This window comes from Esox lucius, chromosome 2, assembly GCF_011004845.1.
Source record: "Esox lucius isolate fEsoLuc1 chromosome 2, fEsoLuc1.pri, whole genome shotgun sequence".
Classification (NCBI taxonomy): Eukaryota; Metazoa; Chordata; class Actinopteri; order Esociformes; family Esocidae; genus Esox; species Esox lucius.
Window position 1 is genome coordinate 16093605 of NC_047570.1, and position 23129 is coordinate 16116733.

At 45.1% G+C, this 23129-nt stretch overlaps 1 protein-coding gene across 2 annotated transcripts; it reads left to right on the forward strand.

Annotated features, from left to right (window-relative positions):
* Nucleotides 1-288: 288 nt before the first annotated feature.
* Nucleotides 289-21931, forward strand: dhx38 (DEAH (Asp-Glu-Ala-His) box polypeptide 38). Of its 2 annotated transcripts, none has more exons than XM_029123878.2 (25): nt 289-815; nt 1268-1608; nt 1754-1959; nt 2776-2934; nt 3040-3208; nt 3687-3805; nt 3900-3973; nt 4060-4215; nt 4386-4547; nt 5145-5252; nt 6255-6379; nt 6505-6642; nt 7283-7469; nt 10877-11062; nt 11806-11946; nt 12869-13096; nt 13225-13332; nt 13435-13547; nt 15042-15250; nt 15735-15889; nt 16025-16180; nt 16285-16545; nt 17028-17123; nt 17232-17353; nt 20415-21931. In XM_029123878.2, the coding sequence occupies exons 2-25, from the start codon at nt 1280-1282 to the stop codon at nt 20494-20496; spliced, it is 3789 nt and encodes a 1262-aa protein (XP_028979711.1). In that variant the 5' UTR covers nt 289-815; nt 1268-1279; the 3' UTR covers nt 20497-21931. The 2 variants fall into 2 exon arrangements, with proteins under 2 accessions (XP_028979711.1, XP_028979712.1); XM_029123879.2 differs by having other exon boundaries at nt 1757-1959.
* The last annotated feature ends 1198 nt before the right edge of the window (nt 21932-23129 follow it).

A 23129-nucleotide genomic window follows, 5' to 3' on the forward strand; every position in this document is an offset into this window, starting at 1 on the left:
CGGGAGCTAACCAAAGAAGGTACCAAACAGATTGATCAAGCTTTGTATAGTTGGGATACTGGATTGAGGGTTTATTAAAGTTCAGAGATGTTTTATTTGTTTTGTCTTTGGTAGGCCTAATATTGTTTGCTCCTTGGGGTTTAAAGACAGGTATTTTGCAAAAGCACTTTGTGACAACTGCTGATGTAAAAAGGGCTTTATAAATATTTTTGATTGATTGATTGATTGATACTGTAAACATGTACTTATGGGTGTGATCTAATTGGGGCATGAGATTTGATGCGGATGCAAAGAGTGGAGAGGACAACTAATTTGAAGTAGACTAAACGTGAAGGTTTGGCGAATACATGATACTTAAATCGACAACTTAATTATGTTGCTGCCCATAAACACAGATAATACCTTCACCTCTAGTTAGAAGTTAGCTACTCAGATTGTGCATTGTTCTGATACAGAATTTGAATAAAGTTTTTCGGGGGCTATTCCTTGGCATTGTGGGATAGCAATGGCGGCGTCTATCTTTGTAAACAAAACCCGCATAATTTAATAAAGATAGTAGTATTTCGTTATGATTTAAATTATCTTCAGTAGGATGCACAGTCTTCAGTACTTGTATATCTTGTATTTTCACAATAACTCGTGTTGTTAATGTTATTGAACATCGTTTTGTATTTACATTTAAGACAGTATATGCATGTGTCCGGCTTAGCTAACGTTAGCCAGCTTGCTAAAAATACCAGTTAGTCTACTTACCAACAGCAGTACTGTACTGCAGATAGTGTTAGTAGAGCCAGCCTCTGGATAAGCACATCAAGGTAAGTAACCCTTGTTTTATTGAGTATGGTTTACAACTGTGCTGAAGTATTTAAATTCGTCATTTTCTTTCTGTGTTACGTAGCTTGCTATTTCTACGTTAATTTCAAATGTTGGCTAACGAGCTATATATTAGCTATTCATGAGGTAGCGTTAATTTGCTGATGAAATACTTTTTTGATAATGTTTAATTATGTGATGCTGTGCATCAAGCCAGTTATTAACCTTAGCTACGTAGTTAGCTAGCTAAAGTTAGCATATAATACATCCCCTAACCCTGAATTCTATAGATTAGCTAGCTAGTTATGTTAGTTCCTACATTTTAAGTCATTTGCGTATGGAGATAACCTTTAAGTGATTTTGTGTATTATAGGACACATTGGCAACATGACAAATAGCTAATTAGCTAGTTATAAATTAATCCAATAACAAAAGTAGTCTGAACTCCTGACAGTTTTTCGAAACCATGGAGGATGATGCGTCACTGCACCGACTGGAGGGCAACGATCCCACTACGCAGGTCGGCGGGCTGATGGTAAAGAAGAAGAGTGCAGCAGCAGAGCCTCATGTCTTTCGTGCGCCAACTCCACGCACCTCTCTCCTTGGGTTGGATCTCTTGGCAGCTCAAAAGAGAAAGGAGCGTGAGGGCAGGGAGCAGACTGAGGCTGACATTGATGATCAGAAAAACAAAAAGTCCAAGGTATCCTCCTATAAGGACTGGGAAGAAGGGAAAAGTGATTCTGAGTCAGATGAAGAGGACAAGGATGAGGAGGAGCAAGATGGTAAAAAAGAGAGGTACATGGTTTTGAAATCATTTCATTACGGTCATTAATAATGTTTTCATTGCCTCTTTATCTGTCTATCAAGATACATTAAATTCAATGTCTGAAATAATGTCATGTATGTATATTTTAACAGACATTAATTCTGTTTTATAAAGTAGCAGAAAGTACCGTGTGACTGGCTCAGAGACACCCTCTAATCCAGGAGGGGTGAGCGAAGAATTTCGTCGAAAGAACCAGCAGAGGGAGAAAGACCGTCGGGAGCATGGAATGTATGCCTCCTCCAAAGAGGAAAAGAATAGAGAGAGGGAGAAAGACAGAGAGAGGACCAGAGATAAGGACAGAGATCGGAGGGGAGACAGAAGTAAGCATGCACAAACGTTAATATTCTATGTTTTAAAACCCAGTCCAAGGCACAAAGAAAATCCTCTTCAGACAACTCTTCTGATAATTATGAAGCAGGTAGCTGCTGCTTGAAATGTCAGAGGGACGATAAATGTAGTGAATAAGGCATCGATCTAATGTCACAACGGTACCCGGGGATGCTAATAGCCTAACCGTTAAGGCCAGGAACTGAAAAGTTGCTAGATTGATATTCTTAAACCTTTTTTATGGCAGATGTTCCTTGTTTTTTTAACTTGGAGATAGCTCCCCAGATTAAACTCGTCAACTAATTATCGCTCCCTTGATTCATCAAAAAAAGCTAGTTTAGGACTTGTACAAAAAGATGAAACACTATGCGAAAATATTTCTGTATAATGGCACCCACTTAATGTGAACATGAACAATATTTTGTGGTAATATTAACCATTGTTTTTATTTATTTTTATTCTTCTATTCTTTTGAGACATTTTTAACACTAATCATCAAGTTTATAGTCTAAGAGAGAAGCTGGTATCCACAAGTTATCGTATTCATATTTACAGCTTCTCTTTTGAAAGCAAATGAAGCGACAGCTAGTTGACAAATGTATTCTCCACTTGTCAAACTTGCTAAATTATAGCTGAACTGAGCTGTGTTCGTATGTGGACATGGCTTGCCTTGCTATTGTTTCTATACATAAGCATAAGCCCAGACATTGGTACATCTGTCTGTAAAGAGACTATGAATAGTTTGGTGGCAGCAGTTGTTGATCTGTGATTTCCCTGACTAAAGGAATGACTAACTGTTTTGATGGCAGATGAGCGGGAGCGCAGTCACAGCCGTGGCAGCAACCGCTCAGAGCGCGGGGACCGCAGTGACAGGAGTGAACGCTCACAAAGAGAAGGCTGGTCCTCTGAGCGCATTAGCAGAGGGAGCAAGAGGGAGGAGCCTCCCACACCACAGACCCGCCCTAAAGGTCAGTCAGTCTGCCACGCCTTCGGGACAGGCGCTTCTTAAAGTGGTGGTTAGGCAGAATACACTAACCAGTCTCCCCCTGCATTCCCCCTGCCCTGTGACTCAGATGGCACCCCCTCGCGAACCAGCTGGGATGAGGATGACAGTGGCTATGCCAGCTCGAGACGTTCCCACTGGGAATCTCCCTCTCCGGCCCCTATGCACAAGGACTCGGACAGGTCTGAGCGATCGGAGCGCAGCCCCCGCTCAGGACGGGAGAGTGAGAGGAGGGAGAAGTAAGCAACAGCAGCTAAACACTAGCAACATGCGCGCGCGTCTCACCTCAGATCTGCATCGGGTGTTTCAGCGGTGCACATTTCCCATTCAAAATGTATCTTGTTTTTATGATCTGGTTACCTTAGACTCTCCAAATAGTATTTTTTGGGGTACGAATATAAATTCACTGGGCCATATGTAAGAGTTTTGCTGTTCTATTAACATAAAACAAGGATAAATCATCTGCAACCCAGTGACCCCACCACATTTGTGAGTTTCTTCTCCGATTATGCTTTGCCAGGCCTATACTGCATTTATTTTAGTATTGGGACTGCAAGGTGAAAATGTATACTTAGAAATTATGTTATGAAATGTATAGATGGCCAGGAAGCTGCAGGCTGCTGTTCCCTGGTTTAGACAGAGCAAATGTTTGGTTGTTGCACTCTGATTCATATGTGCAAATCATTCCATTATCCCTGAACTTGTTTCTTTTTCCAGGTCAGTCAGAGGCCGGTATCCTGATGACACACCCCTTCCCACCCCATCATACAAGTACAACGAATGGGCCAATGACCGGAAGCATTTAGGCTCCACTCCCCGTTTGTCCCGTGGGAAAGGTACACCCCCCCCCCTTCCCCCGACCCATTGCTTCAGTCACATTTAACCTCTTGTTAATGCTCTGAGAGGGTTCGTGTTATCTTTGTGCCCCAGGTAAGAATGAAGGAGAGGATGGCATCGCCTTTGATAATGAGGATGAGAAGGAACAGTGGGAGGAGGACCAGAAGGTTAGTGGTCATGTGGTCTCAGCAGGTCTGCTAAAAGTCTTAAGAGCACATTTCTACGTCATAACTTCCCCCCTGTGGTGTTTCAGCAAGCGGACAGAGACTGGTACATGATGGACGAAGGCTATGATGAATTCCACAACCCTTTGACCTCCACTTCTGAGGAGTACGTGAAGAAGAGGGAGCAGATCCTGCAGAAGCAGACACAGAAACGCATCTCTGCCCAGAGACGGCAAATTAATGAGGTATGTCTGCCCGCCTGCCGCGGTGCTCGCCTGCCGCGGTGCCCGCCTGCCGCGGTGCCCGCCTGCCGCGGTGCCCGCCTGCCGCGGTGCCCGCCTGCCGCGGTGCCCGCCTGCCGCGGTGCCCGCCTGCCGCGGTGCCCGTCTGATGGTGTGTTCCTCCTGTCTGCCAGGATAATGAGCGCTGGGAGACTAATCGTATGCTGACCAGCGGAGTGGTTCAGAGGCTGGAGGTGGATGAAGACTTTGAGGAGGACAACGCTGCCAAAGTCCACCTGCTGGTTCACAACCTGGTCCCTCCCTTCTTGGATGGGAGGATAGTCTTCACCAAGCAGGTGACAATGCAGTGCTTCATTCACTCCAGACATATGTACACTACACCTTCACATCCTTATGATGTACTGTCTACACACTGTGACCTATAGACCAGGCCTGCTTACTAGACCAAACAAAACAACCAACGGGTGGTCACCACACACTAACCACTGTAGCAAACGTGATTAAAATCGCTCTGTTTAGGTAACATGCTCTTGATTGACACCGTCTCTGCTGCCTGATACATTCCCAGCTCAGCTAATATGACCCTATGTGGATTTTACACTCTGACAAAGAGGGAGACATGACACAGAAATATACTGAATAAATATAGAACTCTGCATCTAGAGATTTCCCACTGTTTTTATTAATAAGAAAAAGAGAAAATGATAGAGCTGTTATTACGGATTATGACATTATGCAAACGCATTAGCTCAGGTTATTATTAATTAATTATGCATATTAAGATAACTTCATACTGTATGTTTTGAGAATGCCCTTTTTCCTTTTGTCATTTGTGTCATAATGTTTTGTCATTTAAATAAAATTAAAAAAAGAGTTTGAAAACCACTGCAGTGAATGTTGCTGATGTCTCTCTGGGTCTTACCTTGCTGTAGCCGGAGCCGGTCATCCCTGTGAAAGATCCCACCTCTGACCTGGCCATCATCTCCCGCAAGGGCAGCCAGTTGGTCCGCAAGCACCGCGAGCAGAAGGAACGCAAAAAGGTATGCCGAGCGGAGGGAATACCCCGCTATAGTCAGGTCTCAACCTTACCATTTCTTTTGCCACTGGGCCTATGGGTTTGAAACTTACTGGCCCACGTTTTATTGTTCACTGTCCACTCCTCCCAAGTGTTGTAATTCATCAGTGTTAAAACATAGAACCAATACTTTTGTTACTTAACATGATTAATCATTTATGATATGCATTCTGGATATATAAAACAACATATTTGTATTTCTTTCATTACATTTCTAATTATAAAAATGATAGTGTTTCCCAATCCTGGTCCTCGGGACCCAAAGGGGCGCATTTTTTTGTTTTTGCCCAAGCACTCACACACCTGATCCAAATGAAAGTCCTGATGATTGGTTGATTACATCAAGCAAGTGTTTAAGTGGTAGGGCAACATTTAAAACCGATGTGCTAGGGCAAAAACATAAACGTGCACCCCTTTGGGTCCCCAGGACAGGGATTGGGAAACACAGAAATAAAAAGAGTTGAATGTCAGTGCCTTTGTAAAAAGACCCACATTTGTCCACTCTTGCCGGGAACGACACAGTGCATATGAGTTCTACAGACGTCGAAACAGGTTAATCATTTTTGCACTGGGGTTAAAATGTTCTCTTTCATTTGAGCTTGTAGTTATCCTTCACTGCCTTCTTCAATTGAGCGACTCGCGCAGGTTTTTATGTTTTATTGAAAAACAATACCAGACAGCCGCGTGTCACGTCACTGCTCAACTCTTGACTGGCCAACAGCGCGCGAAAGGAGCTGCAAGGTAGTTAGTTATTTGTGCGAAACAACTGGAGGATGTGGAGTTTATAATGCCATTATTATTTTACCAACCCGATCGGGACAGTGACTTGCTAGTTTGATTAGTCCCGACTGGACTTTTTACTGGCCCGGGACCATCGTTATTTCCAAGCCCTGATAGTGGAGTGGATGGCATGGTTACTGTCATTCTGAATACTGGAGTGTCATTGAAAGGTTCATTTTCCCCGCAGGCTCAACAGAAACACTGGGAGCTGGCGGGCACCAAGCTGGGGGACATCATGGGCGTGAAGAAGACTGAGGAGGCGGATATCTCTGGGGGCAAGCCAGTTGGAGAGGATGGCAAGGTGGACTACAGGTAACAACCACTTTACAGAAGGCACATTACATGTTTAGCTTTGGGATGTTTTTTAAAGGTGCTGTTTCGAAATGCATCAAGAACTGCTGTCGTAATTGCCTCACTCCCTCTCGGCTCCCTTCTAGAACAGAGCAAAAGTTTGCGGACCACATGAAAGATAAGAGTGAGGCCAGCAGTGAGTTTGCTAAGAAGAAGACTCTGTTGGAGCAGAGGCAGTATCTGCCCATCTTCGCTGTCCGGCAGCAGCTGCTCAACATCATCAGGTACCTACAGGATGTAGCCTGGCCGGGACACTTTGGGAAGTAGAGCCATTTGCGCTTAAAAAATGTTGGGGTGACCGAGAGTCAGCTGTTCCCTCAAACAATCGGTCGGTCCCCATTTTAGCAATTTATATTTTTATTTATAATTGGAAGCATAAGAAAATAATCTGCACTTTTCTAATGGTTTGAAAGCACACTGATAATGAAATATAACAAACTCAAGAGGAGCCATATCAGTATATCATCATTATGTTAGGAGCTTTCAGTATAACAAGACGTGACCCTTCAGATTCGACAATTATGCCAGAAGTTTCCGTTGCACCCAGCAACACACATGCTTACACACATCCATATAAGCTTTGATCAGGCCGCAATAAACCTCCACACTTCCATAATGCAGCATGTCTGTTAGACCTGGTTCTGAGACTGACAGCTGATGTCTCCTGACACAGGCATAAATCAGCCAGGTTTCTCGGGAGAAAAGACACACATAAGGTCCCTCAACTGCAACAATCTGACCACATGATTAATCATGTTGGATACTGTTTGTAAATCATTGACGTGTGCATTTTTATCAGGTTTTCCAGATTTCAGTTGAAAAGGTCCTGCCAGGGTTTTGATGTAGTTATTCTGTTTTCTCCAGAGACAACAGCATTGTGATTGTGGTGGGGGAGACGGGCAGTGGGAAGACCACCCAGCTGACCCAGTACCTCCACGAGGACGGCTACACAAGCTACGGCATGGTGGGCTGCACCCAGCCCCGCAGAGTGGCGGCCATGAGTGTGGCCAAGAGAGTCAGTGAAGAACTGGGCAGCAACCTGGGAGAGGAGGTGAGCATTCAGCTGGCTTATAGCAGCCACAAGGGCCAAAATCTATGGGTCACATCCCAAGCAAAAAATAAAGTATAATTAAGTATATCATTATGGAACTACTTAATTTGTACTTTATGTACAATAATAGTGTTTGAGTACTATTTATATAGTAATATGTACACTCACCTAAAGGTTTATTAGGAACACCTGTTCAATTTCTCATTTATGCAATTATCTAAACAACCAATCACATGGCAGTTGCTTCAATGCATTTAGGGGTGTGGTCCTGGTCAAGACAATCTCCTGAACTCCAAACTGAATGTCAGAATGGGAAAGAAAGGTGATTTAAGCAATTTTGAGCGTGGCATGGTTGTTTGTGCCAGACGGGCCGGTCTGATTATTTCACAATCTGCTCAGTTACTGGGATTTTCACGCACAACCATTTCTAGGGTTTACAAAGAATGGTGTGAAAAGGGAAAAACATCCAGTATGCGGCAGTCCTGTGGGTGAAAATGCCTTGTTGATGCTAGAGGTCAGAGGAAAATGGGCCATCTGATTCAAACTGATAGAAGAGCAACTTTGACTGAAATAACCACTTGTTGGCTTCACAAATGCAAAGCATTTGTGAAGCCACAACACGCACAGCCTTGAGGCGGATGGGCTACAACAGCAGAAGACCCCACCGGGTACCACTCATCTCCACTACAAATAGGAGAAAGAGGCTACAATTTGCACAAGCTCACCAAGATTGGACAGTTGAAGACTGGAAGAATGTTGCCTGGTCTGATGAGTCTCGATTTCTGTTGAGACATTCAGATGGTAGAGTCAGAATTTGGCGTAAACAGAATGAGAACATGGATCCATCATGCCTTGTTACCACTGTGCAGGCTGGTGGTGGTGGTGTAATGGTGTGGGGGATGTTTTCTTGGCACACTTTAGGCCCCTTAGTGCCAATTGGGCATCGTTTAAATACCACGGCCTACCTGAGAATTGTTTCTGACCATGTCCATCCCTTTATGACCACCATGTACCCATCCTCTGATGGCTACTTCCAGCAGGATAATGCACCATGTCACAAAGCTTGAATCATTTAAATTTGGTTTCTTGAACATGACAATGAGTTCACTGTACTGAAATGGCCCCCACAGTCACCAGATCTCAACCCAATAGAGCATCTTTGGGATGTGGTGGAACGGGAGCTTTGTGCCCTGGATGTGCATCCCACAAATCTCCATCAACTGCAAGATGCTTTCCTTTCAATATGGGCCAACATTTCTAAAGAATGCTTTTAGCACCTTGTTGAATTAATGCCACGTAGAATTAAGGCAGTTCTGAAGGCGAATGGGGGTCAAACACAGTATTAGTATGGTGCTCCTAATAATCCTTTAGGTGAGTGTATACTTAAGCATGTTAAAATAGGCCCACTTATTTCATACTTTCGTATGCTTATCATACATTAGCATTGTAGCACTCTTATCCTAATTCCTTTCAAATATATTGGTAGTGTTATTCATGAATATAAATTCAATTAATAAAGGTGTAGAGGTATGCCCGAATATTAGTGGTGTTTTGTCCACCAGATATCAATATTCACGGTGCAATCTACAGTGAAACTCATGTTTTCTTGTGGAGTGTTTTTGGGTTTTCTCCTTTTTAAAGGTTGAATTTATGTATTGCCCACCACCACCATCTAGTGGCCTTTCATAGACGATACAACACAACCATTCTACAATTTACGGAGTTTAATTCTCCTAGCCCATGGCTGATAGATTGGTTCCGCTGCGCATACTTAATGTGATTTATTTTTGGGGCAGTGAAGCGCTGTCAACATCAAAGTTTAAAAGCAAGAGACGCGTTGTCTTTCTCAATTGTTTAAAATTTTTCTTACAAATATTTCCCAACATGGGACTGATGTCACCTTGCAGAGAATATGAATTTCAGTAGTTTAACATATGGGTAGGCTTTGAAACAATATCAATATCATGATTAAAAAATAATGATATTGATAGAAAAAAGTTTATTGGTGAAGTCATGTTTTGTGTGTACCACCTACAACATCACAGCTTGCTGGTAAAAACAAGTATAAAACAACCTGATAGCGAAAGCAACAGCCATTTTGGAGAAGCGGAAGCCAAGGATAAATGAATTACTAACCTGCAATAAGATAAGCCAACAAGTGGGTCAGAGGGCAGTGTCTCAGGCTTGTGCTGTGCTGGGCCTTTGGAAAATTATCATTTTGGATGGAAAAGGAATGTCAACAGGTTATTGCTAGTTAGATTTATGGGATACATTCACAATACAATTCATTAAGATTTTTGTTAAGTCTCATTAATGATCCATTAAGAATATTATTTTAAACACATTGTTATACCGCGATACTACACCATTAGCGTGTAAATCAGCTGGTCTCAATCCCGTTTCTCACCAGTCACCTAGTATGCATTCATTTGAATGTGATTGAGGGAAATGAGGGAGCCATCTCACCAAATATTTGGGTAGTTGGCATGATTGAGAAATGAAATTATCAAATTTGAGTCATGCGAAACTAATCACCATCTCAGCTGACAAAGTACCAGTTATTTCACCCACATGCAGTCATTCTCCCTAGAATAAATTCCTTTTAATAAGCATTAAGAGTGTAAAGTGAACTAAAACGTTACAGGACATGACCGTTCCAGATCTCATTAATGACAGATACCGAATTTTAAATGCTGACCTACACATTAATTAACTGTTGCGCTTTTTTTACGATTCATCTCATTAATCCTCTGTTTCAATTAAAATAAATTTTTGGAGAAAGTACGATGTAATTTAATCAAATGATTTACTCTTTGGTCAGCATTTATTATTTGTCTGTTTTTCTTTAGAGAGGTAAAAGAAGAGACTGCCAGCAGTTGATCTATTTTGTGTCCAGTATTGCTTTGATGTGTTCATTCTGTTAAAGAAAGCAACATTTTCTAAATGATTATGGACCCTTTGGTTAATTCCGGCTTCATGTACTACACAGAAGATTACCTACAGAATTGGTTAATGATTACATTGATAGGTGAAATTAAACTGCCCTTGATTTCAGATGAGTTTACTCAAGTATTGTTCATTGGAAGTGAAGGCCAGACAGGGAGAGTGACAGGACAAGAGAGTTAAATGAGGGAGGCCGCAGGCATAGTGCAGGATTTCTTAAACTACTACAGGAATCGCACACTGGGTTTAACTGGGTCACAGAAGTTAAAATTGTCTTACCCTTATTGATGACAGAGTATGGTTTACATTACTTTATCGCAGGTAGAAAACATGTTGTGGCAGTTGTAAAGCGATCCTGATGTTTTGAAATGGAATGGCTGAGGACCGGGTTGATTACCTCTGCCCTAATATATATGGTGATTGTAAAAATATGTAGTTCACCACTGTATTGTTTTGCTTTGCAGGTTGGATATGCCATCCGTTTTGAGGACTGTACGTCGGAGAAGACTGTAATAAAGTACATGACGGATGGTATCCTACTGAGAGAGTCTCTCAGGGAGTCAGACTTGGATCACTACAGTGCTGTCATCATGGACGAGGCCCATGAACGCTCCCTGAACACTGATGTGCTGTTCGGCCTGCTACGAGAGGTCAGGGACACACTGGAGACTTCCTCTCACTGCTTTTCTGTGTTTATTGGATGATGAAAGAGTAAAAAGAAGATACTTCTGACCGAGCAGAGCATTCAACAGAGAGATGCTTCTGCAATTCATTTTCTTTTTTTTTTCCATTTAAAGGCTTCAGTTGGGTTGTGAGCAGAATTTTAAACTTCTTCAGTTGTATTGTGAGCAGAATTAAAACCCTCTTCAGTTGGGTTGTAAGCAGAATTAAAACCCTCTTCAGTTGGGTTGTAAGCAGAATTAAAACCCTCTTCAGTTGGGTTGTAAGCAGAATTAAAACCCTCTTCAGTTGGGTTGTAAGCAGAATTAAAACCCTCTTCAGTTGGATTGTAAGTATTATAACCCTCTTCAGTTGGGTTGTGAGCAGAATTAAAACCCTCTTCAGTTGGGTTGTGAGCAGAATTAAAACCCTCTTCAGTTGGGTTGTGAGCAGAATTAAAACCCTCTTCAGTTGGGTTGTGAGCAGAATTATAACCCTCTTCAGTTGGGTTGTGAGCAGAATTATAACCCTCTTCAGTTGGGTTGTAAGCAGAATTAAAACCCTCTTCAGTTGGGTTGTGAGCAGAATTAAAACCCTCTTCAGTTGGGTTGTAAGCAGAATTATAACCCTCTTCAGTTGGATTGTAAGAATTATAACCCTCTTCAGTTGGATTGTAAGAATTATAACCCTCTTCAGTTGGATTGTAAGAATTATAACCCTCTTTTTCATCCAGGTTGTATCAAGGCGATCTGACCTCAAGCTGATTGTCACCTCCGCCACCATGGACTCTGACAAATTTGCAGCTTTCTTCGGCAACGTTCCCATATTCCACATTCCAGGAAGAACATTCCCTGTTGACATCTTATTCAGCAAGGTATTCTTCTAACCTCTCCCATCATATTCTAATCATGTATGTATGTTTTTTCAATGTTTTGTTTTATTATTACAGCTAGTCAACATAGCCATTTAATATTTAATATAAAATGGTCTATGAGATTCCATGCGGTAAAGAAATAATGATGCAATTGGGATGCAGTTACGTGGCTACAGATGAGCATGTGAAGAGTTAACTCTGACAGGCCTGTGGTCAGTGTGTTGTGTATAGACTCCCCAGGAGGACTATGGTCAGTGTGTTGTGTATAGACTCCCCAGGAGGACTATGGTCAGTGTTTTCTGTATAGACTCCCCAGGAGGACTATGGTCAGTGTTTTCTGTATAGACTCCCCAGGAGGACTATGGTCAGTGTTTTCTGCATAGACTCCCCAGGAGGACTATGGTCAGTGTGTTGTGCATAGACTCCCCAGGAGGACTATGGTCAGTGTGTTGTGTATAGACTCCCCAGGAGGACTATGGTCAGTGTGTTGTGTATAGACTCCCCAGGAGGACTATGGTCAGTGTGTTGTGTATAGACTCCCCAGGAGGACTATGGTCAGTGTGTTGTGTATAGACTCCCCAGGAGGACTATGGTCAGTGTGTTGTGTATAGACTCCCCAGGAGGACTATGGTCAGTGTGTTGTGTATAGACTCCCCAGGAGGACTATGGTCAGTGTGTTGTGTATAGACTCCCCAGGAGGACTATGGTCAGTGTGTTGTGTATAGACTCCCCAGGAGGACTATGGTCAGTGTGTTGTGTATAGACTCCCCAGGAGGACTATGGTCAGTGTGTTGTGTATAGACTCCCCAGGAGGACTATGGTCAGTGTGTTGTGTATAGACTCCCCAGGAGGACTATGGTCAGTGTGTTGTGTATAGACTCCCCAGGAGGACTATGGTCAGTGTGTTGTGTGTTGTGTATAGACTCCCCAGGAGGACTATGTGGAGGCAGCAGTGAAACAGGCCCTGCAGATCCACCTGAGCGGTATGTGGGGAGACATCCTCATCTTCATGCCTGGCCAGGAGGACATTGAGGTGACGTCAGATCAGATCATCGAGCGCCTGGAGGACCTCGAGAGTGCTCCTCCTCTGGCGGTACTACCCATCTACTCCCAGCTGCCCTCTGACCTCCAGGCCAAGATCTTCCAGAAGGTATCCAGTGACATGGACTGTTAACATGCTGTGGTTTCCCACAGGCACCTTGGACGTACCACCAACAACTTACACGTCCTGTTCATGTTAAGTGACGATCAGCCGATGTCTTTGTTTTCTTCTCCAAGGCTCCAGACGGCGTGAGGAAGTGCATTGTTGCCACCAACATTGCTGAGACCTCCCTGACCGTGGACGGCATAATGTTTGTTGTGGACGCTGGATACTGCAAGCTGAAGGTGCCCTTTCTCCCCACAACGGGGAACTGATGAGACTGGTTAGACTGTTCGATCTCTGCAGGGGGTTTCTGCTACTGATGTGTTGTCGTCTTTGATTGACAGGTGTTCAACCCTCGCATTGGCATGGATGCCCTGCAGGTGTACCCGATCAGTCAGGCTAATGCCAACCAGCGCGCGGGCAGAGCAGGACGTACCGGACCGGGCCAGTGCTACAGGTAGTGAATAACCCTGACACACACACACACGGACAAACACCACGCATCACATCCTCAGTTGGTCTGCCTCCGTCCCGGTCCCCAGCGTAACCAGAACATTCCGATGTCGTACGGTAGGATGTCATTAAACGCGAGGTCGTGCTGTGTTATCCACGTGGCCCAGCCGAGGTATCAGGACGGACACTGTTCTTGAAGAAAGACAACTTGTTTTCCCCTGATAGTCTTCAGTCCACTGACATCCGCGTGCTACAGTCTGAGGCCGACCCTTAGATCATCCATACCTTCCCCCCGTTCATGTGTGTCTGGGTCCGGGCGACACTGGATCAGTTACGCCATTCTCCCCGCTTTTCCTGTTATCTCGTTCAGCTGATCTCCCCCAAAAGGTAGAAAACCCACTAACAGCGTGAGGGCTGTGATGTACGGTGGTCTGTCAAACGGATGTGATCTGAAGTGCCTCTGTGTCTGAGACGGCCAGTGTTCGGTCCTCTGTGCTGCCTCCATGCCTTCAGTCAACAGGGGTTGGGTGGGGGGGGGGGAGGGGGGTACCTAATCTCCACAGGATTTCATGCAGTTTAAGTCTGTTTACAGCAGGAAAAATGTGACACAAAAGCCCCTTCTCTCAGATGTTTCACATTACCTCACATCTCCAAGTTGGGGGATATGGTGACACACACACACACACACACACACACAGACGTGAATGCTTATAGAAGTCCCCTTTACCGAGATTAACACCCTTCCCTTCTCACTCTGTTTATTTCTTTCTCTCGTACACACGTGTGCGCGCACACACACACACACACACACACACACACACACACACACACACACACACAAAGATCTGTGAAGAATCAATTTAGGACTGGAGCTTTTGGGTGAGCGGCCTTGGCGTTAAGGGGGGTGGTGGTGATGTGTGTGTCATGCTGGGTGACTTGACTTGGTGTGGAGAATCTGCCACTTAAAGCCTGTATTAGCTGTGACTACACACACACACACACACACACACACACACACACACACACACACACACACACACACACACACACAGAGCACTGCTCCAGCCCGAGTTCACAAACACAACCCAGCATACATCCGCACACACACAAACACAACCCAGCATACATCCACACACACACAAACACTCGGGCCACTCCCTCATTGTGTTCTCTTCAGACAGATGAACTACTCAGTGAAACTGTTCACAGATGCTCTGTTAGACCAGACCTATGGGCCTCCACCCGACCAGGTGCTGCTTTAAATACTTTCGCCTGGTCGAGTATACGGTAGTTGTTCTGTAGACATCCACACAGAGCACTGATGTCGCGGTGGTCTGTCAGGCACCATGTCATTGTCACACTGGCCATGCCAAGTGGGTTTACCCGCCCCGGTTAGACTGCCCCTCCGCACCTGGAACTGGCTGGAGCATTCGGAACCAAATGTATGGCTGCTTGGTGACTACTACTTACTGTCCCCCGTCCTCCGTTGTTCGACCAGGCTTTACACCCAGAGCGCCTTTAAGAATGAGATGTTGACCACCACCATCCCAGAGATCCAGCGGACCAACCTGGCCAATGTGGTGCTGCTGCTCAAGTCCCTGGGGGTGCAGGACCTTCTGCTCTTCCACTTCATGGACCCCCCGCCGGAGGACAACATGCTCAACTCCATGTACCAGCTCTGGATCCTGGGGGCCCTGGACAACACAGGTGGGTCTCAAGCAAGGCCTCTCAAAACGAGGCCTCTTAATGGAAGATGAAGTGGAAGATTTTCTCCCGGAGTTATAAGTAGCTCCACAGCCAAAATAATAGCTACCTGGTGTGAGACAGTTGGATGATGAAACAAAGCAATAGTTTGGTTAAATGGTAGGTACCTCAGGCTATAGCAGAGAACTGCAAACAGTTTTGCCAATGGAACAAGACAAATTACCCAATATTCCATATTTAGATACAATCTAACTTGTTAAGGAAAATATTGTCCCTGCACTTCACCCTCCTCGCTCCTTAGTCTGTCAAGTTATTGAAATCAGAGCTGGCAAAATGTCATGTGAAATCTTCCCATAAGCATTCTCCAATGTCAGCCCTTTTATCCTCTCTCTCTGGGCTTTAAAAAGGAGGTTGTCACCTGTATCATGTTCTCCAGCTCCTCCTCCCCCAGACACGTTGTGTAGCAGTTAACCTTGTCCCCCCCCAGGTGCCCTGACGCCCACTGGGAGGATGATGGTGGAGTTTCCTTTGGACCCGGCTCTGTCCAAGATGCTGATTGTGTCGTGTGACATGGGCTGCAGTGCTGACATCCTCATCATCGTCTCCATGCTGTCTGTCCCCGCCATCTTCTACAGGCCCAAGGTAGACATCGCTCAGATCGCCGGCCAATCAGCGCGTGTCGCTTATGTTGCTTTTCTTCTTTCGTGTCTGCCAAGGAATATTACCGTCACGTTTTGGTTTGGTTGTGTGAACTCCCCCGCTTATCTGACCATTCAGGGTCGTGAGGAGGAGAGTGACCAGGTGAGGGAGAAGTTCTCTGTCCCGGAGAGTGACCACCTGACCTACCTGAACGTCTACCTGCAGTGGAAGAACAACAACTACTCCAGCATCTGGTGCAACGAGCACTTCATCCACACCAAGGCCATGCGTAAGGTCAGTCAGCGGTCCTGGCCTCTGAGCGCCTCTCTGCCCATGTCTCGGGGCCTACACACCCTGTTTTATTGGTCGTTCCGATGGCTAACGCCTCCGTGTTCCAGGTGCGTGAGGTGCGCTCCCAGCTTAAAGACATCATGGTGCAGCAGCGGATGAACCTAGTGTCTTGTGGCTCGGACTGGGACGTCATCCGGAAGTGCATCTGCGCTGCCTACTTCCACCAGGCGGCCAAACTGAAGGGGATCGGGGAGTATGTTAACGTGCGGACGGGCATGCCCTGTCACCTCCACCCCACCAGCTCCCTGTTTGGCATGGGCTACACCCCCGACTACATCACTTACCACGAGCTGGTCATGACCACTAAGGTGAGATGGCTGACCTCCACGCAACCATGCCTGTGTCTCCGGGTGTTGTTAACCTGTGTCGTCCCTCCCTCGTCTCCGGGTGTTGTTAACCTGTGTCGTCCCTCCCTCGTCTCCGGGTGTTGTTAACCTGTGTCGTCCCTCCCTCGTCTCCGGGTGTTGTTAACCTGTGTCGTCCCTCCCTCGTCTCCGGGTGTTGTTAACCTGTGTCGTCCCTCCCTCGTCTCCGGGTGTTGTTAACCTGTGTCGTCCCTCCCTCGTCTCCGGGTGTTGTTAACCTGTGTCGTCCCTCCCTCGTCTCCGGGTGTTGTTAACCTGTGTCGTCCCTCCCTTGTCTCCGGGTGTTGTTAACCTGTGTCGTCCCTCCCTTGTCTCCGGGTGTTGTTAACCTGTGTGGTCCCTCCCTCGTCTCCGGGTGTTGTTAACCTGTGTCGTCCCTCCCTCGTCTCCGGGTGTTGTTAACCTGTCTTCCCTCCCTCCTGTAGGAGTACATGCAGTGTGTGACAGCCGTGGATGGAGAATGGCTGGCGGAGCTGGGACCCATGTTCTACAGCGTCAAACAGGCTGGGAAGAGCAGGATGGTGCGTTCTTGTTACTTACTCCCACTGCTCCCGATGTCTCCAGGTTCATTTCAGACGTCTCTGTTTTCGTCTCTCCACTCACCCATCTGTTCCTTGCTCTCCGTGCAGGAAAACCGTCGGCGGGCCAAGGAGGAGATCACTAACATGGAGGAGGAGATGTCGCTGGCACAGCAGCAGCTGAGGAGCAGGAGGGAGGACCAGGACAAGAAGAGTAACATAAGCAGCGTCAGGTAAAATCACATGTACCCTCATCTAGTCAGACAGGCTGCTGAATGGAGTCTATGTAGAAACTGGTTCATTTGACAGCTTCTCTGCCTCTCATTCTGTCTGCCTCTCTTATCTTTTTTCTATCTCTCTCTCTCTCTCTCTCTCTCTCTCTCTCTCTCTCAATGATGAGCTTTTCTCACCTCCAGTCCCTCCAGACAAGACTAGATGAAATAATATTGACTCCTGGCTAACCTCCATTACTGCCTCAGTTTAACTGGTGCCACAGCTGTGGATAGAAAGGAGCCGGCGTTCATTTTCAAATTAAACTGAAAAATTAATTTTGTTCCACACGGCTCGCAAAAAAGTAAAAGCTTTGGTTGGAAAGAAATAACAGTTTTATTGTTAATTAATCAGTAGGTTTATCTTTGTGTGGGCAGACAGACATCTCCCAAAATAATCACATTCAAAGCTGAGGATTAAGAATTAGATTAGGCCTTCTCTTGTGGGCTCTTTTGTCCTCCTGCCTGCCAACACAAGCTTCAGCAGGTTGATGGGCCACCATTCAACCACAGTTCTTTGTCATTCAGATGACTGGGCTCACTTTAAAAGATGCACTCCAGCAATTTTTTGACCTTTGCTGTTGACATATCTCATAAATACAGTAATATATACAGGGTACAAAACTGTTTTGACTAACTTCATGGAATAGACCATTGAAGCAGTTGGCCTGATGTTTTCCTCTAATATTATACGGGTGCTTCTTTCTTCCCTCTGTGTTGCTCCTGATTTACCATCCGCCTGTTTGTGGAGAGGAGAACGGGCCTCAAAGAGCCCTTAAAATACGTGGCAGTTGAGGCTTTCTCCACAGTCAAACCACGCTTTGATACAATCTTCCATGAAGTTTTCTCTTTTGTCCAGAGGGGTTGGCTCTGAATGTTAGATATTTAAGATTAAGAAAACACGATTTCTTTGTAGAATAAGCTTAGATTTAGTAAATTATAAATTGTTGTTCAAATCAAAGGAATACATTTTGAATTTCAATAGTTTTGCAGAAGAACAGTTGGATTATGTAAATGAAGCGCCAGGACGCCAATCCCTTTATCCATGTAGATGGCTCCACTCCAATTCAGATATGCACCATGTCAGACTGGTTCCTAGACATACTCAGCCCACTGGGGACATGGCCATAGTTACAGACACTGGGATGATCACCAGATCAGGACTTAAAAAACGGCATTGATAATGCTTCTTGCTTCGGATCTTCATATTTTTGGAGCACTCCTCCTGCATTGAATTTGCCACTATTTTAAGGTAAGCTTGTGCCCTAATGCAACTTTACCATGAGATATTGATGTCATACCATCACTTTCATTTTGAAGTGATAAAAATGCATTAATGTGCAAATATTGCAAGAATAGCCATTGTGTTGACTTTAAGATGGTATGTTGTTGTCCTCCCACTATTAATTCAGTTGCAGATTAAGTTATGACAGATTTCACAGGGCAAGAGGACAATCCTAATATGCCTTTCTTAGAGCATCAACCGAGGTCACCACAGATCTTCCAGTCTGGTGGTTTCCCCTACCTTAGTCTCATTGATTCTTTGTCCGCTGAGCTGGCTTGGGAGTTGATTTGTACCAAATGGCCGATTTAATGTACATTATTACGACTGTAGTTCATGTTCGCTGAGCGAGATGGCAAGGAAAGTATCAGTACGGTCCCACACCTGCTGGGCTCATTGAAGAGCAGGAATGAATTAGGTAATGATTAGACACTGTGGGAGGAGGGACCTTCAGGGAACAAGCATTACAGTCGTCGGTATGTTTATAAGAATCAAGTGAAGAATTAAATATGAAGTCCTGAGGACATCATGGTGTGACTTTACCTGGGGTGTGGTGGGGGGGTGGACGGAGACAGAACGAGGGAGAGCTGGGGAGGCAGAATGGGGGATAAAGTGAAGGAGAGGGTTATGGCCTTATGGCTGTAATTGGCTGGTTTGTGTGGGTGTGTGAGAGGAATGAGAAAGGGAATGTCAGGGTGTCGCGCTGCTGTAATTAAAGATGATAGATTGGGCTGTCAGTGGCGTCAGCTTGGGTGTACCGCCTCACTGGACAAACTGCCCTCTTCATTCCCCTCCAGTCCTCCTAGAAGCTCTTGTCCCTCACTGCTAGCCTCCCCCCTCACTGCTGGCTTCTTCCCCTTCACTGCTAACTTTGCCCCCCTCACTGCTAGCACTCCACCCCCCCTCACTGCTAGCACTCCACCCCCTCTCACTGCTAGCCTCTCCCCTCTCACTGCTAGCCTCTCTCCTCATTGCTACCCTTTCCTCCCTTATTGCTAGCCTCTCCCCTCCTTATTGCTAGCCTCTCCCCTCCTCATTGCTAGCCCCCCCCCCCCTCATTGCTAGCCCCCCCCCATTGCTAGCCCCCCCCTCACTGCTAGCCCCTCCCCCTCACTGCTAGCCCCCCCCCCTCACTGCTAGCCCCCCCCCCCTCACTGCTAGCCCCCCCCCTCACTGCTAGCCTGTTCCAACCTTCACTGCTAGCCTGTTCCAACCTTCACTGCTAGCCTGTTCCAACCTTCACTGCTAGCCTCTTCCCCCTTCTCACTGCTAGCCTCTCCCCCCTTCTCACTGCTAGCCTCTCCCCCCTTTCACTGCTAGCCTCTCCCCCCTTTCACTGCTAGCCTCTCCCCCCTTTCATTGCTAGCCTCTCCCCCCTTTCACTGCTAGCATCTACCCCCTTTCACTGCTAGCCTCTCCCCCACTTCACTGCTAGCCTCCCCCCCCTTCACTGCTAGCCTCTCCCCCCCTTCACTGCTAGCCTCTCCCCCCTTCACTGCTAGCCCCCCCCCCCCCCCCCCCCCCATATTATGCAATTATGTATTGCATAATATGGTCAATGCAATAAAACTTGGATGTTCCATCACATTTTCAGTTTATAGTTTGAGTACAACTGTCGCTGGCAAGCTCGCTACCTCCCCTGCCTTGATTTACACTATAGTTGTGTGATTTCAGTGAACATTTTGGTCTTGGCATAGCAAGTATTCTCATTCTCTTAGCTAATTTTTAATTTTTTCTCATTAGGGCTGTGAAAATCTGCACCCCGGGAAGGAAAGAAGAGGCTCCCATGACACCAAAACGCACCCCAGCCCGTTTTGGACTCTAGAGATTATCTGTTAAGACTTAAAACCCAGGACTCCACAAAATATGATCTCCATGTGCCATACCATCACTAAATGAGTTGCTGAGAGGTCTTGGAACACTCCCTGACTATTGTCTGGAACCAAGTGCAGTTCTGACAGATATCAGCAGAGGGAGAACTTGTATAAGGGTTGAAGCTCCCAAAAAATAATATTCTTCCAGCCAATCTGCATAGCATCCCTCCATTGTTATGTGCAGAGATATGGCTGTTAGAATGCTGTATTTTCTGTTTCTGTGAGTAAAACAATGGTGTCTTTAGGATACATCATTTGAGGATATTGTTTTTAAAAGGTATTTGATATACCTTAATCTGTTTCGTAAGCCTCCAGTCAGAACTGGACCCCAAATGATGCTGCTGGTTTGTCCATATGAACATAGCGTGTTTAGTGCTACATTGTGCTGTCAATCATTAATAAAGGACAGTGATCCAAACTGTTCAGATCCTATTGTATGTTAATTGGGCTCTGTCATTCAGTGTGAGTAGAGCAAAGAGGCAGAAGTAATAGTATGTAATGTGTCCATTTCCAACAGCTAAGAATTTAGAGACTGGGTTATTTGTTTGTTTTTTTCATTTGATTTGCCCCTCTCAAATCTCCTTCAGGAGACAAATCTGGCATTGTAGAACTGAGTGGCTGCGGAGTCCTTTATATTGTGTAGTAAATGGTCTGGTCTGTAGTGAAGAACTCTTCCGTCGCTGGAGCTCAATCCAAACTGTGCTTGTGGCAAGAGTCTCTCAAGTATCTCATACCTTAGATCTTGAGCTACCCTAATACACACGTGCGCACAGACACCCTTCATGCAAACCTGTTAGAGGACAAGCTTTAGCAATTGAGCTTTTCCTAACCCCATTACCCACCCACAGCACTGTGATGTTCCTCAGCTTCTCTCTGTTTACCCATGAATTTCAGAAACTGGATTATACACATAACAAGTAATGGCCTCGTCAGACCTCTCATGGTCCTTGTGTTGAAAATGCCCACCAATTTCCTCTGAGATTTCCCTCCAAGTCGAGTGTGTGAACGTTATGAGAAATGTTTTCTACAAGGGCCATGGTTGGGGTTGATGTATATTTGTTTCAGTGTGTTTCTCTTCAGTAGACTGATAGTGATGTCCAGGACATGTCACAGTGGTAGTCCGGGGCAACAACATAATTCAGGATGTGCCAAGCGGTAGATTTGCTCCTGAAGCCCTCTTCTGCATATTAAATGGACGTTGTATAGTTTTGTACAGACCATTATCTTGTCTTGTTGATGGTTAGTTGTTCTGTTTTGTGATGTGCTATATATATATATAAATATATATATATGGCAAATTTAGATCTGATAACACCAGGCCATGGCTTGCAAATATAATTTTTAAATTGACTTTTGGGAACTGAAAATAAACTGTCTTATTTTTTACCTTTTGTTTTATTGTGTCCTTCATTTCCTTACAAAACAAAATCGAAACTCTTAGCTAGTTGCCTGTAAGTTCATTATCTCTGAGCTGCTGATCAATGCACCAAGTCCCAGTAAATATGGTGGAGGACTGGATTAACCACCTGCTAATGATTGACAGGTGGAGAGTTTTTTTTTATATGAATATAACCTGTCTGATTAACTGCTTTTCTGCCAGAGAACACTGAACCTTTCCCAACAACCCAATGTGAATAAATAAGCAGCTAGCCATGGCTCGCTAATTAGTGGAGTCAGACCTGTGCCTAATTCATTTTTGCTTTCCCCACCAGCCCTTAGGTTTTATACACCTACACACATACTGGCACACACACACACAATTCAATTACTGGCCACAGCCAGAGAATATTTAATCAGTCGCTGATCGGGCAGAAAGGTGAGGTGACACTTTCTAATTATAATTATGATGGATGACCCTCCTTGGCCAAACAAAGCGGTGTCCTTTGCTCTTTTCTAAATGTTTCTCGAGTCCAGCTAACATGGATTTACATGCGCTTTCCTACATGTATTTAATTTCTGTGTTTGCCCATGGAGTTGAAGTTCAAAGGTTATGATGTGGGATTTCACTGTGTTAGAATCAAAATGACGTAGGGCATTGAGTTTCTAAACCTAGAACCGCAACAGTGTGGGACCTCAGGTGTTGCTAGCACAGTCAAATGTATAAACACATTGTCACCAAAAGCCTCCATGATTTTAATTTAGTGAAAAGGGCGGGGCTTTCAACTTAATTGGCTGATCCCTTCTGATGACCTTGATTAGCTGACCCCCACCTCACCAACCGTCAGTAGGGAACCAACAAAATTTCTATGAAATAAATAATACTTCAACATGAAGTTGGCCTCAGTTGTTCCATCCTTGCTGGCACGGATGATATAATGGCAAGGACAAAGAGGAGACATCTTTCCATCCCTATGACCTAAGCTCAAATACTTTCAGAGTATCTTCTAAAACATCTATGTATTTTCTGTGTTTGAAAGCATCAAAACTACAATGTGTCATGGGTAAACTCTAACCGACTGATCTAGTCACGGAAAACCCTTTATCAGTTGCACTCCTCAAACAGTTACACAAATGTGAAAAATATTGTGACATTACATATTTGCTCAGCACTAATGGACTTAAACCTATTCTCAACCACTAGATT